We start from the raw sequence: 17,461 nt of genomic DNA on the forward strand, positions 1-17,461 counted from the left end.
CACCTTATCACTTCATATAATAATACCTTCAGTGTTTCACAGTAATGAATATTTATGTACATATGTAGGAATGCCTTTTCTGTTCAGAAATGAGTATAAACATGGTATCTTTTGTACCATTCCCCCTTGGGTGGAGCAGGACTTCACATCTCTTATTATAAAATTTCATTTCTGAGTGTTTACCATTTATTTTGCATACTCTGCATGGATTAGTAAGGTATTTCTTTTTATTTATTGGTAGTATGGCCACCAAGTAATGTTATTTGAATTCACCAATTAGACGTGTGGCAAGATCAGTCTTCGGTGTCCAAGGACATACTGTAGCTTTGGTCCACTTGATTGTTTTTGATGTACAAGGTTAATATTTTGTCATTTGATCAAGTATGTCAATGTCAGATATGTGTATGTTGTATTCAAGCACACAAGCTGGTTTTTGGTTGGGCTGATTGCCCATGTATTTCTTGCCAGAGTCCTCCATCCTGGAATCATGAAGTGTGGAGATAATTTTCACTGTAAACACTGCAGATTGTAAACACAGAATGTTACTTGACCTCACCATTTGAGCATTTCTTCATCTAGGGACAGTTTTTCCTGTGGGGTATATAAGTTTTGAACTTGTTTACAATATAATTGTAAATTGGACGAATTGGAAGTGCATTGTTGTCATTGAAGTGGAGAAACTGCAGTATCAGTAGAAATTTATCCCTTGCCATAGTCTGAGGGTAAAATGGGGTAGCTTTTTTTTTATCATTACACCAGTACATCTGAATCTCTGGCTTTTTCTTTTTTTACAGTCCCTGTATTGAAGAGAAGTGCCAAAGAGAGCCAAAGTTTGTCAGAAATCAAATCCTTCCATTGTCTAGCACGGGAATATCTTTTTAAATCTTGGTGTTCCTGGAAAAACTGTACAGCATAAAGATTTATCTCTCTTATAACATTGTCTATTAGTTCATCAGTAATAAACAGTTTGAACCATTAAAGGCAGCTCTCTGTATTATCTGGCTGTATGTTTTCACCTGGAGTACCAGTGAACTGATGCATATGTGGAGGTCTGTCTACATTAGTCCACCCCCCCCCATCTGATTTTCATTTTTTCTGCCCTGATTACCATAGGGATGATGTTGCCCACACATAGGTGCTTGTGCAGGACCAGCTGTAGCACCATTATTACTGCTAATATTAGGCCTACATGGATTGGCATGTGCATTTATACCATCCATGTCCACATCACTCGAGTCATTGCTATTATTCAAGTCACTTTTATTGTCATCATCTATACTACATTCCTGGGAATTCTTTACATCTTCTGCATCTGAATTATCACTAAATCGATTGGATTTAGAGTCCTCATCATTGATTATTTCCTGCAAAATGTCTTCCGCAGAATGATGCGAAGCTCATTTCATGGGTGCTGTCATCTTAGTAGTCCTGGAATCAAGCTAAAAAGTCATCTTTTCAATTCTGTATTATCCATACAAAGTACAAAACTACCATGATGAAGAAAATAAAATGAAGTCTGAATAACAGATTTTTCAAAATGCCCATTTCCACTGACAGGTGGCACAACATGTACAGTACTTTAGTGTGGGTGAAAAACTGAAGATTCTCATAGTTAGCCACTGGGACTATGCACAGAAATATGTAGATTCTTGAAGTTAGCAGTGGAAGAGTTAACAAGTTAGGAAAAAGTCTACATGTTGTTCATTGTTGATGAGTCTATAAATGTTTTGCTATTGATGCATGCTTCTCTCTTGGTAATCACTTAAATGTTATTTTTTTTTGTATTAAATTTTCTTTCTCCATTTTTTAACAACTCCTTTCCATCTTTAGTTCAAAAAAAATTATCTTGACTTTTGTTGTTGAAATATTCCAGCTTCCTTGTGTTGTTTATTGCTGAAGTAATACCCTGTTTCCATTATTGTTGTAGTATTTTATTTCTCTCAAAATTTAGTATTGAATTGTTTTATTTATCTTATTGCTTAAATAAACTGTTTTTAACTTTTTTGTTTACAGGTTTTGAAAAAAGGTATTTATTCTGTGTATTTCCTGGATTATGGTAATACAGATTATTGTTGCAAAAACGACTTAAAGCCTCTTCCTGCAGAATTAGCCAAGGTACCTGCCCAAGTAAGTGTGCCTCACTAATCTTGAGAACTAACATTATATTAGGTATTCTAAACACATCTTCACTGGCAGGATATAAAACTTGTTACCATCAGTATAATTCACTGACAAGTGGTAAATTGAATGATAAATTGAGCTTCATGTTAATTTTAGTATCTTAAAAAGCTACATGATAAATAATTCAGAAGGATAAATTAGTAATATAAATGGTATATATTCTTAAGATCCTGTACAAATAGTTTTATTTTGTGATTAGAAGACAACTAAAAACATCATACATATGCCAGTGAATGTGTTTAAAAAAACTGTGACTGAATAAAGGATGTAAATACCACTTATTTACATAATTTTCACTTAAATATTTTTTGAAACTAACATTTTAAGAAGTTCATTGCTAATGTTAAGCTAAATGCAGTGTTGAAAAATAGGTACTCATAATTATGTATTTTATTATTCCAGATGCTCTTTTATTGACTTAAACAGGGATTGATTTTAAGGAAATTTTCAGGTTGTCCTAAGGATAACCTAATTTGTATATGAGGTTCTCCGAAGGCTGTATTGGTTGTCTGAAAAAAACAAAAACAAAACGTAGACCCTCAAAAAAGATTTAATTAAGATAATATTGATGTACAAAGACCCTCAAAAAGACCCAATTACAAGAACTTTGATATTTTTATATCTTGTTTATTTCTAAAAAGTACAATTAATATTTAGTTGGCAATTTTGCAACTTTATTCAACTAATTTTTGATGCTTTATTTCCTGGGAAGTTTCATTACCATTACCCAAAATATGTTAATGTTACATAGTATCTTAAGGAAACAAACAGTCAATAACCTGTAAAACTTCTAAACAGAACAGTGATCTAAGCCAGTCATGTTAAATGTTTTCATTCTAACCAACTTGGCCTACATGCCAAGTACAGTAGAGTATGGCCTGTAGTAAGACTGGACATGCATCAGAACTCCTCACACATACTACACAATGCCTGAGTGCTGCATGTGTACACACACACACACACACACACACCTCTGTTATGTATTGTTGTTTGTACTGATAGTTTGTATTCACCTGGAGAGTGACAAAGCTAGCCTTATTTTATTTATTATTCTGTTTCGTATTGATCAAACTTTCATAAAATTTTGGTTGCAGTTATTATTATTGAGTTCTGTATAATTTGTGGATCTTACAGCTTTTCTCATAATAGCTAGATATTCTGTATTTCTTAGACTCGATTGGTCGTGTCTGTCTAACGTTAGCCTTAGACCTATACGTGCATAATCAAAAGGGGGTCAGTGTTTCCACTGTGATGATTAACAATGAAAATTCTTAGTTTGATTCTGTAAATTTGATTGTTTTAATTCCTACCTAAGGTTTGTTGGTAAGAAGTTGAGACAGCCATGTTAGTTTTGTTGTCATAAGCGTTTATACTAGAAACTAATATCACTAAATATTTGTGTTATCAGAATTAGCTTTTGTTGCAAATTCCCGCTTGCCCATATATACGTATACAAACACCTTGCAATAGAATATGTGGTAATAGTTTTGTTTTGAGTTTACTTACTGATGAAATGTGTGTGTGTGTGTGTGTGTGTGTGTATATATATATATAATAAATTAATTTTAACAATGTTGAATGTTGATTTAAATACTAAACATTCTTACCTAATTAAAACTTGTGTACTTGAGAATGATTGTATCACTGATTGAAATGTCATGCCTGTTTTAAAAATAAATCTTATTGTAAAAGCTGTAACTTGTTAAAAAAAAAGTGTGTGTTAATGTAATTAACTGAGTTGTATACATTGTACTATGTTACCACAAACAGCCATTCATGCTTAGTTGTACTCCATAAAACATTTATGTGCAGCTTTTCCACAATAGAAAATTTAATGACTAAAATAGCATTATTAGCCAACCAGAAAGCTAACTTTTCCTAATGTTATCAGCCCCTTTTGATGGATTGTACCAGCATTTCTCTTGTACGTAGTACAATTTTTTTTTAACAAAAAAAAAAAGGTCTAGGATCAGAGTCAACATTACAAGTGTAGACTGCGATGCTGTTTTGAGTAAGTGTCTGTTCCAGTGTGCTAGTCCTTCATCGCACAATATGGGGGGTTTAAGTTGGTCATCTGTGGCAGTTTTTAGTCATTTTGGGCAATCGTTAAAAATGAGCCCTGACTTAACAGTGATGTACAGCATTTATAAAAATTCTATATGCTAAAAGAAATTCAAGGTTTTTTAAATTCAGTATGATTGAGTAAATTTTTTGTTTTAAGTAGCCAAATGAGCTTTACACTCAAGATATATTATGAAAGGCATTTATTACTGATAGGCTGAAATTATGAAGAAGTCAACTGTACTTTTTTACCTAGTGTTTTGAGCTAGAGCAAGACTGTCACTGAGTAATAGAATAATCTTCAATTTTTTAGTATATATATATATATATATCCCTCTTTGTCTTACCTTGGTTCTTTGGAACATGTGATTATTTTTGTTTTTTAATGAGTGGTATAACATTGTGACTATTTTACTGTAAAATCAGTATATTCATCAATTTATCAATGGTATTTAAGAAGTCAAATAGTATTATGTGTTATTGTTGGTTTCACTTTATCGACATTCCAAAATACATGTTTTGTTCCAAACTGCTTAAATATATAGACTACGTGATCTTCCTGGTTGTGTCTTGAACCTTTGTTAGCATGTTCACTTTTGTACTTATCCTAATTTTCTTTTCTCTACTAATGACTTGGATATCACACTATGTATAAATGCAACAATGTATGTTTTACAGCAATTATCTATTTCAAAGTAATAAATTTAACATAAACTTCATCTGAAAATCTTAAATATATAACAAAGCTTCTTCATAAACAACATTTGCAGTTTGCTTTCCATCTACTAACAAATAAAGATTTTGAGGTGATCCCACCCTTGAACACCCTACATCTCCTTGACCATGAGAAAAGCATGGTTGTTTGGGAAACAATCCAACAACTTTCTTATTTTGACCTTGAATATTTAAAGTTGTATAAAGCATCACTCTGCCAAGATTGTTTGAGGTTGACTCAGTTGGCTGGGAGTAATTAACCAACAGGCTTTACAAAATAGAAATAGGGTTAAGTTCAATTTTGACCCCCTTAGGACATTCCCTGTAGTTCATATTGTTTACATACAAATTTTGGTTGAGATTGGCCCAATAGGCTTGGAGGAGCTGGGGTACAAACAAACTCAAATTTTTTCTTTACATATATATGGATAATATTTATTTGTGTAATTCAGAAAAAAATATTAAACATTCCAACTTTCATTTCTGTGCAGCTTGAAGGAGTCTCATCAGTAAAGAATGTCCGTCAATATTTTCTAATCACCTTAATGTTTAGGATTATATTTGCTAAGAAGTTATCATTCCTTAAATGTAATAATTCGTATCTTTTTTTCACATGTGTTTCTATTAGTGGTTTTGTTACTATAGTCTTTCTTTGCCAATCTTTTATGATGTCTCAGCTTTGAAAGTAGCTAGAATCAGTGGCTAAAAATGACTGGATAAAAGAGACTAGACTATCAATTTCAGTGTAAAGTAGATTTAGCAGTAATTTGTAGTTTGTCTGCATATTAGTTACTTGGAAATCTAGTAGGGGTAAACAGATGATTCTAATGCTAAGTTTACAATATTTATAGGAATAAGCCAAAGACCTGGAGGTTGTTTTGTAGTTTCTTTTGATGTTGATTTTGTACCTATTTTTTTTTTTTCTTCTGGTAAATAATGCCTGTTTGAAAGCTGCAGGCATTTTATTTATGACAAGTCAACAGGTAAGTTAGGTTTAGTGATTATATTAAACAATGGTAAACTTTGAGTGTATAAAATCCTTTTTCTTTTATTGAATATTATTGTTAAATTTATCAGACTGAAACAACAAAAATAAAAGAACTTAACTTATTCTTTGTTGAAAACAGACTATATTTATTGTATATAAATTGATCTCAAACGAGAATACTGTTGACAAAAATCATGTTACCTAGTCCGGTAATGGTAACAATGACATCATTTTAAAAGATGAGGTTGTAGTTCACTGAAAACTTTTTTCAATTTTTCTTTTTTTTTATGATTTATAGTTGGAAGAGCTGACTGCTTCAGTTGGCAAAATAAAGAACCAAAAGTAATATATTATTAAACATCCAAAAAGTTAAAATTGACGAAGTATATGAAATGGAATTTCCTAATAAATAATATTTTAATTCTGAAATAAATGTAAGTATTTTGATTTTTTCTTTCAATATATTGTTTTACATCAAAGTTTTGGAAATGTCATAGCGAAGAAAATTATAGAAATGCTAAATCAAATTATGAATTTTCTCTTAAAGCAGGTACTGTATAGAATTTAGAAAGTTTGTACAAAATTTCCACTGTATGAAGAGGATATTAATAGCACATGCACTGCACCTTATCAGGTCTTTCCTCTAGTGGAACCTATTTTTCAAGCCAAAGTTTAAAGTCAGATTGTGTATTTTTTAGCCTAATTAAAAAGAGGAAAAAGATTAGCTGAATTCTGCCGAACTATTAAACCTTGTCCTGTTAAACTTCTGGTTCAAATCTTGACTATTATTTGATTTAATGAAACTGATGATGCATTAAAATACAGTGTATGTTCTGTGTCTTTTATGAACACTGTTAGTTTTTTATGGCATTTTCAAAAAATTATGAAATTAGAAAGTCTTGTTTATTCTGTATCTTCGTTATTAAATTGGAAGTTTGTTAGTACAGCATTTATATCAGTTTTGCTCTAAACTTGATAAGTAAATTATATTTATTATTCCTGTATATTCTTGACTGGTATTAATTGTTACACAGCTTATATTCACTTTTCTTTGAAATTTTCATATGAAATATGTTGGCTTTGTTTAATTTTTAGTTCTATGTACATTTGGACTCTTAAAAAATGATTTGTTTAGAAAAATATATTGTACTTAAATTACATTTCAGGCTATCAAGTGTTGTTTGCCAAATATTGTACCAGTTGGTGATGCTGATACATGGAGTGATGATGTTGTAACAACTTTTGCAACACTAGTGAATGGAAACTCTTTCCACATAGAGTTGATTCAAATCACCCCAAGTGGTATATCTGAAATTGAATTGATTGATCAGCATGGTAGGTAACATGCATATTCCCAATCATTAGCCCAGAGAATTTGTTTACAGCCTTTTTATTTTGATCTGTATAAGTAGTGTGCTATTTTCTTTTGGTGGTGGAGGTAATAAATCAAATTTTATTCTCATATAAATTTTAAGTTGTTAAATTTATAAAGAAATATTTAAAAAATCCACAATCTTCACTATTATGAGAACTGTGACATTTTAGTTTTCAAAATCTTCCCTCAACTTTAATTTATTTACCACCCATTCAAGAAGTACTGAATTTAATGTAAATTACTTAATATAATATAGATATTACTTATGCAAAGCATAATTTTTATAGCTTTCAATCAGACCCACTTGCCATGCCTACTCATCAGATCATCTCTTTCACAAATTGCCAGCAGTTCTCTGTGATGCTTTATACGATATTATTTATAACCAATAGAAAGCCAAAGTTTGAATCTATCAAGTGATGTATTATGTTGTTTTCTGTATAGAGCATTGTCTATTTTGTTCAATTTGGAACTTTTTCTCACAGGAATTACATTAACAAGCTTAGCTGAATTTTTAAAGGCTCTTATTGCATAGTTAGAAAGCCAGAAAATGTTTGATAGTTATAGGACATTTTTTTTACATGTTGTTATTCTGTGTTCTTATGTTCATTATTTAATTGAATGAAAATTATTTATTGTAGTAGTACCATTAGTATAAAAAAAGTAGACTTAAATTTCATCGACAGCAAAAATAAAAGACCCAGGTAAATACTGTATTTCTTGTGTTTTATGTGCATTATGTATTTATTATAGTAATTAAATGTGAAAATTAGAAAATTATTAGGTTAGAGAAGGTTAAATTAGTAAAACAGAAAAAAATAAATAAAAGTTCTTGACAAGGTATGCATGCAAGCAACTCGTGTGTTACACTGTATGATATAGTAACGTGAGCTGCACATTTGCTGAAGGATTTACAACTTATGTGTTGGGAGTATTAGTCAGTCACTATTCAAGAATAATTCAAGCAATAAAATTAAGTAAAATTTCTAATGTATTTCCTCATGAATAATTTTTTATTTAATCCATGCAATATGTTCACTTTCATTGGTCATAACTAAGTTAAATTCCTCGGTAATGTGGGAATGTACTACTTCCCTGCCTGAAGAAGAAACCTTTTATATTTATTTAGGAGGTTTTAGAGGTTATGCAAATGAAACTGGAAAATTTTAGATGAAAAAAGTATCTTTAATCTTAATATAAATATCACTTTGCAGTCAGAGCAGTCAACACTCTGACTCCATATATTTATGGACAAAGTTTCAGTAAAAATACTTGATTAAAAATTCTGATTTTTGGTCGACAAAAGTCTTCTAGCATTCACTAAAATCTTGAAAATGTTTGTGAAAATACACAATACCATGTAGTCAGTGTAATCCACTGAGTCAGTAGTGAAAGAGTTAACTGGTGAACTAATTAGCAGTATCTATCTTAAGTAGATTGGAGAAACTTCTAATAAGCATGTATATAAAGTTAAACTTATTAAACACAATGCTTAATTGCCCTCATTGATTGAGGTTTCAATTTCTCTTTTTTTTTCTTCTAGACTACCCCAAAATCAGGTTTATTTTGGAAAAGCTGATTAAAAAGAAAATACAAACAAAATAATTTCTTTGTCTGAATCATTTGTATTACATATTCCCAACCTCATATGAAAGAATGAGAAATCTTAAAAAACACAACAATAAACTCTTGATTGTGTATGTATGGTGTTGCATACTTTTTAACGAATGTGGAGAAAAATGTTCTTGTTCAGACATCTTAATTTTTAGATGTTCTGACCTTATAGCCTGTAAATGCTTCAGGTTTCAACATTCAGCTGTATAGTAGAAGTATCAAACTCGGGTAGCAGGTTTATTATGTTGAAGCAGATGTCAGAGTTGTACAGAAACTTTTGTAATTGAATAATATGTGAATTACACTTTCATATGGAAATTTTTTTTCACAATGATTAGTAATGTTCTCAGATTAATTTTCAAACTATTTGATTTATGTTATCACAGTGACTTTGATATACAGGGTGAGGCAAAAGTCAGTATACAGTTGCATACTTTATATATATAACTGTATAGTGACTTTTACCTCACCCTGTATATATATATATCAAAGGTATTCTAGTATCTAAAGATGAAATACTGTTTGTTTGTTTTTATCACTGAACATGTTATTCACTGAAATTTTAATAACATGCAAGTAATGAATACAGTTTTATACACAAGTTGTATTTTTTATGTACAGTTAAATATTACTTTCAGCCTATAAAACTCAGAGTTAGATAAATGACATAAATACACATTGTTCAACACTTAAAAACTTATCAGTGAAATTTAGCAATTACTTAGAATAATCGTGTAAAAGAATATGTATGATATTTTTTCTTGTTTATAATTACTTGTTTATAAGTTATATATTATAGATAAATAAGCCTCTACAGAAATAAAGCTGTATTTGTATTTTTGAGAATTGTTTTTAGAAAATAGCATTTGTTGTTAAATCCTTATAATGGATTATTAATAATTAATGATCTTAATTTAAGAAATATCCTTAATATATTTGTAGATTCACACCAAATCAGTTAAGAAGGGTTACTTTTAAAATGCATTCTTGGGAAACATGTTATACATGGAATGTAACAGGAAAATAGGACTTATTTGCTCAAGGAACACCCATGTTACACAATGTACAGTTATGTCTTGTACACCTTTTGAGTAGATATAAGTGCAGACTTCATGCCAAAGAATCTTGGGCAATCCAGAGTTGCAATTTTGTTTCAGCTGCATTAGTAGTTTGAACTTAGACTGTTTGTTGAGATATCATAGACCAAAAATGGGTGTTATTTTGAAAATCAACCTCTGATCCACATGCCACAAGGGGGATTTGTTTTAAACTATGTTATAAAGCATGCTAACTTCTGTAAAGTAACCTTTCCCACAGGTTTTGCTGAAGAATAAAAGACCATTGTTTTTCTTGTGTTTAAGTGCATCTTTACTTTAGGTACTGTTTACTTTTGGTTAGCTGACAAATGTTGATATTAAACCAACGACCTCCTAGGTAGTGACTTGTACTGGTCCAAATAATCTTTGCAATGTGCATAATGAATAAATTAAGAGCCATACTGGGGAAGAAAGCTGTACTCAAAATATGATTATCAGCATGAATATTTTACTTCTGTCAGATGTTTTGAAAGTGAAAGATACAAATTTGTTTGTATATATTTCTTTAAGGGAACAAAGTGTCAGACCTGTTATTGATGGGAAAACTTGCCATGAGAAAACCAAGTGTGACAGGACCTCCAAAGCCTGATGCACCAGCAGTTGAAGCAAATATTCCTGAAGAAACCCAAGAAGCTACTGAAATGTATGTTGTTACAAAAAAAAGTTGAATTTTGTCTTGAAGATTCTAGACATTTATTGTGTGTTTATAATTATGCATCTTACAAGAGTACATGATATCACACAAAGAACTTATCCTTGAATAGGAAACCTGTATTTAAAGTAGTATATTTTGTGCTTTCAATAACATACCTTTAATTTGGTTTTTTAACATTTTTCTGAATAGAACAAATCTTTGTTTATTAATCAGTTAATAATGTTTGAGATGTATATCATGTATATCATGACAGTGATATTTCTGTTTAGTGTTACAGTAGCACTTTATCTAAATAAAAAAGGGTATAAATGTATTTAAACATAGAATTGTAAAAATTGTTATTAATTAAACTTTTATGTGTTCTGATTATAATTATGCCATGTGACTATTAACTAGTGTTTTTCTTTCAAATTACAGATTACCTAGTGTTCCTTATGGTACAGTCATAGAAAAATTGAAGTTAGGGCAAGTTGTACAATTGATTATTACTGTGGTAGATACCGAAAAGAAAGAAATGTGGTTGGCAATTGTAGATGAAGAAGTTGTACAAGCTGTTTGTGAAGTGCAAGAGGAACTTGCAAATGAATACCTTGTATCATCAGGCGACCCAAACTACAGGTAAATTACTATTCTCTGTTGTTCTTAAATTTTGTGACACAGCTGAGCTCTATAGTACTTTATTAAAAGTGATGTCTAATTGCTGCAACTACTTCTATAAAACTTGAAACTAATTCACTGAACATTTATAGATTACTACTAAAAGGAAAAGATTTTTGAGTTATTTATTCTGGAGGGTTAGTCACCCTTTATAAAAACTAAGCATATGCTTATGCAGTGATCTGTTGTTACAATGTGAACTGTGATATGACAGATGATATATTTAGCACCTATGTATAATCCCCAACAAGGCAATGCTGCCATGAGTGAATTATTTTTGGCTTTAGCATAATCTTGTGTAATCATGGCAATGCAATTGTACACAGTCAGCTATAGGGGAAATATAAAAGTGGTATTATGATATTGCTATAGGTGCACTAAAGACAATTACAAACTATATCCATTAAAATTCATTGGTACTTGTATAAATGCTTAGTGTTAAAAACTCACTTTTTAATAAACATTGATTTATTATACACAATACAATGAAATACCAACTAAATACCTTACTAAACAGGATAAAAGAAAAACCCCAGTGAGGCTGGAAACAGTCTCATACAATCAATCTGTTTCGACGTATTTACTGTTGCATCTCAGGAGTGCAATGTTTTGCAGGAATCACACTTATTTATACCTTTACAACAAAATCACCGTAATACAATTTGTATATTAAAGAATTTCATGACATCTGCTGACAGCATTTCCATCATGTCCATCATCCCAATTCAGTATTTTAAATTTACTTTTTTCATATTTGATTATTTCAGTAGATTCACATGTATTCATATTAATAACATTTTCATTCTGCTAACCCATTCACCGTGGCTGGAACTTATATTTCCCAGTTCTCCCATCCCCCCTCACACTGCAACTGGGACAAATGTTTCCCATTATCGATGCTCTTTATGCCTTCCTCTGCTGGGTCCAGTTTCATCATCTTGACTATCACCACTAAATGGAGAGCAAGCATCCTCTTGTCTCATTGCTTTTTCATCATCACACATTTGAACACCACTTGACTCAATTTCACTATCTTCTAACTATCTGAGTCAAGCGCATCAAGCATATTTACATAATAATTAGGGTTACTTCCTGTCGCTCTAGTGATGCAGGCACGGTTGACATGCAGTTTTAGTACATTTTGCTTGGGCATCTTGTTGGTTACTGAAGGGCTGAGTGAAAAACATCGAGGGAAACCATATATATCAAAATTAAGTAGGACACCAATAAATACTTTCCAACTCATTTTATTCCCATACATCACACGTGGCAATTTTGAATGACAATGGGAAACATTTGTCCCAGTTGCAGTCATAAAAGAGCGAAGAGGTGTGATGTTTTCTGTTTTGGTTCCACACCTCCTGGTCTCTCTTTGGGCACTTCCTAAAGGGGGATGAATTTTTTTTATCAGCCCTCCAGCATTCTAGCTATTTTGTGAGTGAAGGTAAGCAAAAGTATGAAGAGTTAGCATTTTTCTACACTAAAAATGTATTTCAGGGTTTGCAATAATACCAGCAGTAACAGGTTGCTGGTATCAGTATTTGAGCATCTGTAATCATTTCACTTGAGCAGTTATAAATTCAACTATTCTTTGCAGATTGTTCTTGTGGGAAAATTTTTTTTCACGATAAACCAAATTGTCAATTATCTGTAAACTCGCGTGGTATGACGACTATGGCAATGAATCAGTTTAAATCTTGATTTTCTATTGGTTATAAATTTAACTGGAGTCAGCCTGAGAAAAATCTATTAGCAAATTGTAAATTAGAGCATGTCAGAGGTGTGGAAAGTGGTTTCTGAATTTTCATTGATTGCTCTTTAGCCCCATAAGATTGAAGAATATAAAAATATAGTTTCAGAATATGGATGACAAAATTATACACAGTACACCACTGATTTTCCGGCAACTGATGGTCCGGCACATCCTTTAATCCGGACAAAATTATGAGAGTACACTTGAAATTCCTGCGATTGCCAGATTAGTTCACTGGACGGCCACAGATGGTATTACCTGTGGCGTGTGCTCTTTCGGGACGGCCTACTTACATTTTAAGTAGTTACATCACTTTCTTGAAAATTTTCTTCTACATATTAAACTAGTGGATCAAATTGCTTGAATTTTTTCATGAATGTTGCTAAGGATATGTAGTTTAACAAGATACAAATATTTAGTTTTGATTTTTTTCTTCAATTTTTTGAAACACAGAATGTTAATATTAGTGTATGAAAATTCAAAATATAACTTGAAAATAACAATTTTACTGAAAAAGTATTTAAAGAAAGTTGTTTAATTAAATTTTTTATTTATGTTAACAGATATAATTTAAAGATTGCCTCATGTGCCTCCATCCCGAAAGAGTTAATAGTTTACATCTGCAGTTAGTGGTGACCCCTCAGTTTTGTGTGATTTATAGCTTATTTTGCTTACATTTTAACCCTAGTTATGGCTTCTAAGCAAGGTCCAAGTGACAGTCGTGGAATTTCATTAATCATTTCATTCACATGTATTTTACATTTAATATTTGTGTTATTTAATTAATTTTCTAACTGTTCATGGTGCTTTAGAGACATGGGAGGGGTGTAATTAGTGGATCAAAGGTGTATTGTTGAATTATTATTATTACGTGACCTCTGTTGGTCCAGCAAAACGGATAATGTGGCAAGGTTCTGGAACCAGGTGTGCCGGAAAATCGGTGGTGTACCTGTAGAATATTTTACATTACATTTTTAGGGCATGGACAAAAAAATCTAGAAGAGGAGACAGGTCAAGAACAAATATCCAAATTCTCACACTAGGGGAATTTGAGGTTGTTTATTAAATAACAGTTAAGAACTTAAAACTTCTGTGATATTAAAATTTGATTTATTATCTATGGTTTGATGTCAGGTTTGTTTGTATATCATGATAATTACATAGTTTAATTAAATTTTGAATGTAACTCACTAAAACACTGTGACATGTGCAGTATGACCTGCCTGCATGCTAAGGGTTAATCATGCACACACCTACCTAATGTGCAGCTAGTCACATAGGCACATTCACATTCTTTTCCAGAGTGTAGGAGTCATCAGTTTTCCATATTTAATGCTATTGCCGATTTTCATGGTGAGATTTGCTCATTAACTGAAGTATAAACTCAAAACTACCACATCAAACATTTATATTTCTGTTAAAATCGAAGCTGAAATACTAGAAGAGGTGTTTGGTCAAAACTCCGAAGATGGGACATGTGACAACAGATATTATTCTCAACATATGATATACTATAAACCAGTACTGGCACTGACTGCAAACCCTGATGTATTCCTGATAGATACTTACCTCCTCTCACATTTCCCACCCACCTTCCTCACTTCTGATGATATATGGTGTAGGTCTTCTGACCAATATCCAAGTGATTAATGAGTGCAGATATGAAGAGGGCGCTGGTTACGATAGGAGTAGTGTCGTGCTCCTACTGGTGGAGAGCTGCTGCATAATTATTTGCGCATGGATATGCAGAAGTGGGAGGTGGAAGGCTAGTGACATGGTTTAAAAATTTGTGCCAATAGAGGGCAGTGCTAGTTGAGTGACGGTAAGTATCTATCAGTGTAGGAAAATGTTAACTTGTGTAATATTACTGTAGGTTTATAGGCTTAGAACTAGAACATTTGCGTTCATGCTTAGAGTGGTATGGTGGAATGTCAAAGAGTTGGATCTATACAATATGAGAATTATAAAATCAAGCCTTGAATTTTTTATGTTGGAAAAAAGAATAACTTTTTTTGGTGGGGGGAGATATTAAAGCAAAATGAAATGTTTTTCTGATGAAAAAAACTTATTAAAGTGAACAAACATTTTTGAGTGATTATTTTCTATTTTTCAGCCCAGTAGCTGGTGAGATCATTGGAACTCAGTCTCCATCTGATGATGTATGGTATAGAGCATATGTGTTATCCATACAAAATGGTACGTTGCTTGTAAGATATATAGATTATGGAAATGAAGAAACTACTACTAAGTCAGTTCCTTTAAAGCCAGAACAAAAAAAGTGCCCTAGTTTTGCTGCAAGATGCACTGTTAGTAATATTTCTGATGATTTTACGGATGAACAACTGAAAGAGCTTTGGATTCCAAATCAGGCGTTGACTGCCTCAGTTAAAAGTCTTGAAAAAGCAAAAGTGACATTTGAGATTACAAATGATAGTGGGAACTGTATTTGCTTCTTAGAAGGTGAACCTTGGTACTATGACATTTTGATAGGCCAAACTACTTTAATTACAAAAAATGAGACTACCTCTTCAGAATCACTGATTGCTAGTCATCCAGTAAAAAATCAGTCAATCTGTGAAAATCTTGGGGAGCATTTCAATCCAAACTTTCCTTCAGTCACCCAAGTATCATCCAAAGTCATGGCAGTTTCATCTGTTGCCAAACCTACAATAATATCTCCAAAAAATAAGTGGATAAAACGAGAGAACATGAAAGAACAAATTGTGTCTGGATGGGATCAGTCTGAAATTCAGGTTGTGTGGATTGATCCTGAAAATTCTTTCTATGTTCATAAGTTCTCTGATGCTCCACATTTACAAAAGATGATGCAGAAGCTTAACCAACACTGCAATTCGATATCATTACGAAGCACCAGTATTCCTGTGGATGTAGTAGTTTCTGCTAAGTTTAAAGAAGATCAACAATGGTACAGAGCATCTGTTACTAAAAGAAAAGATTCTTCACATATTGTACATTTTCTAGACTATGGCAACTCGGATGAGGTAGCTGAAAGTGATATTTGTGATCTTCCAGAAGAGTTTGGTAATGTCCCAGTTTTTTGCATTAAAGTGAAATTGGATGATGTTCCTGATAGTGTAATGACAGCTGATGTGAAGTCTGCCTTAACTAGCCAGTTGTGGATTATGAAAATCAATGATTCTAAAACTGAACCAGTAACAGTGGAACTTCTGGATTCTGAAGGAGAAAGCTTGAATAAACTACTTCGTTCCATAGAAATTGGCAGTAATAATATCGAGAAATCTCAGGAAGTAAGTGCTGTTAGTTAAATTGTTATATTTTCAGATTGATTATATTTTTTGAAAAAATGTAAGATGAGTGAGAAAAAAAAAATGTTGTTTAAGATTTAAAAAAAAAAATGTTTTGATTTGAACTAGATATCTGTAAGATACCACTTGTGTAGAGGAGAGTGTTTTGGTATAATTTTTTGTAAATGGTTAATTTCACACAAAGATGATGTTTTTTTGTTTATTGTATTTCATTATTTGTACGTTTGAACATAGTGAATCAGGGCTTGATTTTGAGGAAATTTCCATTTCATCCTTTGGACAACCTCACCTATATCAGAGGTTGTCTGTGAGGCTATATTGGTTGCCCCCCCCCCAAAAAAACATAGACCCTCAAAAAAAGATCCAATTATGACAATATTGATGTACAAAGACCCTATTACAATTTTGATATTTTTATATCTTATTTATTAGCAAAAAGTACAATTAATGTTTAGGTGGCAATTTGGAAACTTTATTCAACTAATTTTTGACACCTTATTTTCTGGGAAGTTTTTTTACATTAGAAAAAATAAGCCCAAAGCATGCTAATGTTACATAGTATTTTAAGGAATATATATATATATATATATATACACACACACACACACACACACATACATGCATACAATCATCGTGCAATACAATGTGTGGTAATAGTTTCGTTTTGAGTTGACCTACTGATTAAATATCTATACATTTAAAAATTTTTTTACATTGATTGTTGATTTAAATACTAAACGTTTTTTTACCGTTAAAACTTTTGTACTTGAGAATGATTGCACCAGTGATTGAAATGTCATACCTGTTTTGAAAATAAATATTACTTACAGTAAAAGCTGTAACTAATAGAAAAAAAAAATGTGTGGTAATGTTACTAACTGAGCTGTACATACTGTACTGTGTTACCACACACAGCTATTCATACTCAGTTGTATTCCATACAAAATTTAAGAGCAGTTTTTCCACGATAGAAATTTAGTGACTAAAACAGCATTATTAGCCAACCACAAAGCAAACTTTTTTTGACATTTTCAGCCACTTTTGGTCGATTGTACTAACATTTCTCTTGTACAAAGTAC

The 17,461-nt window shown here is 31.8% G+C and overlaps 1 protein-coding gene across 11 annotated transcripts in view; it reads left to right on the plus strand.

Annotated features, from left to right (window-relative positions):
* LOC106460928 (tudor domain-containing protein 1-like) overlaps positions 1 to 17,461 on the plus strand; it is a 73,305-nt gene that overhangs the window by 22,528 nt on the left and 33,316 nt on the right. For all 11 annotated transcript variants that reach the window (XR_002610891.1, XR_002610890.1, XM_022387735.1 and 8 more), the window contains 5 exons: positions 2,014 to 2,127; positions 7,111 to 7,279; positions 10,541 to 10,673; positions 11,103 to 11,303; positions 15,209 to 16,364. Coding sequence is in view for 9 of the 11 variants with exons in the window: in XM_022387735.1 (XP_022243443.1) it covers positions 2,014 to 2,127; positions 7,111 to 7,279; positions 10,541 to 10,673; positions 11,103 to 11,303; positions 15,209 to 16,364 (1,773 nt within the window). In the remaining 2 variants the exon portion in view is untranslated. The remainder of the gene's footprint in view (positions 1 to 2,013; positions 2,128 to 7,110; positions 7,280 to 10,540; positions 10,674 to 11,102; positions 11,304 to 15,208; positions 16,365 to 17,461) is intronic.

This window comes from Limulus polyphemus, unplaced genomic scaffold (genome assembly GCF_000517525.1).
Source record: "Limulus polyphemus unplaced genomic scaffold, Limulus_polyphemus-2.1.2 Scaffold865, whole genome shotgun sequence".
Lineage (NCBI taxonomy): Eukaryota > Metazoa > Arthropoda > Merostomata > Xiphosura > Limulidae > Limulus > Limulus polyphemus.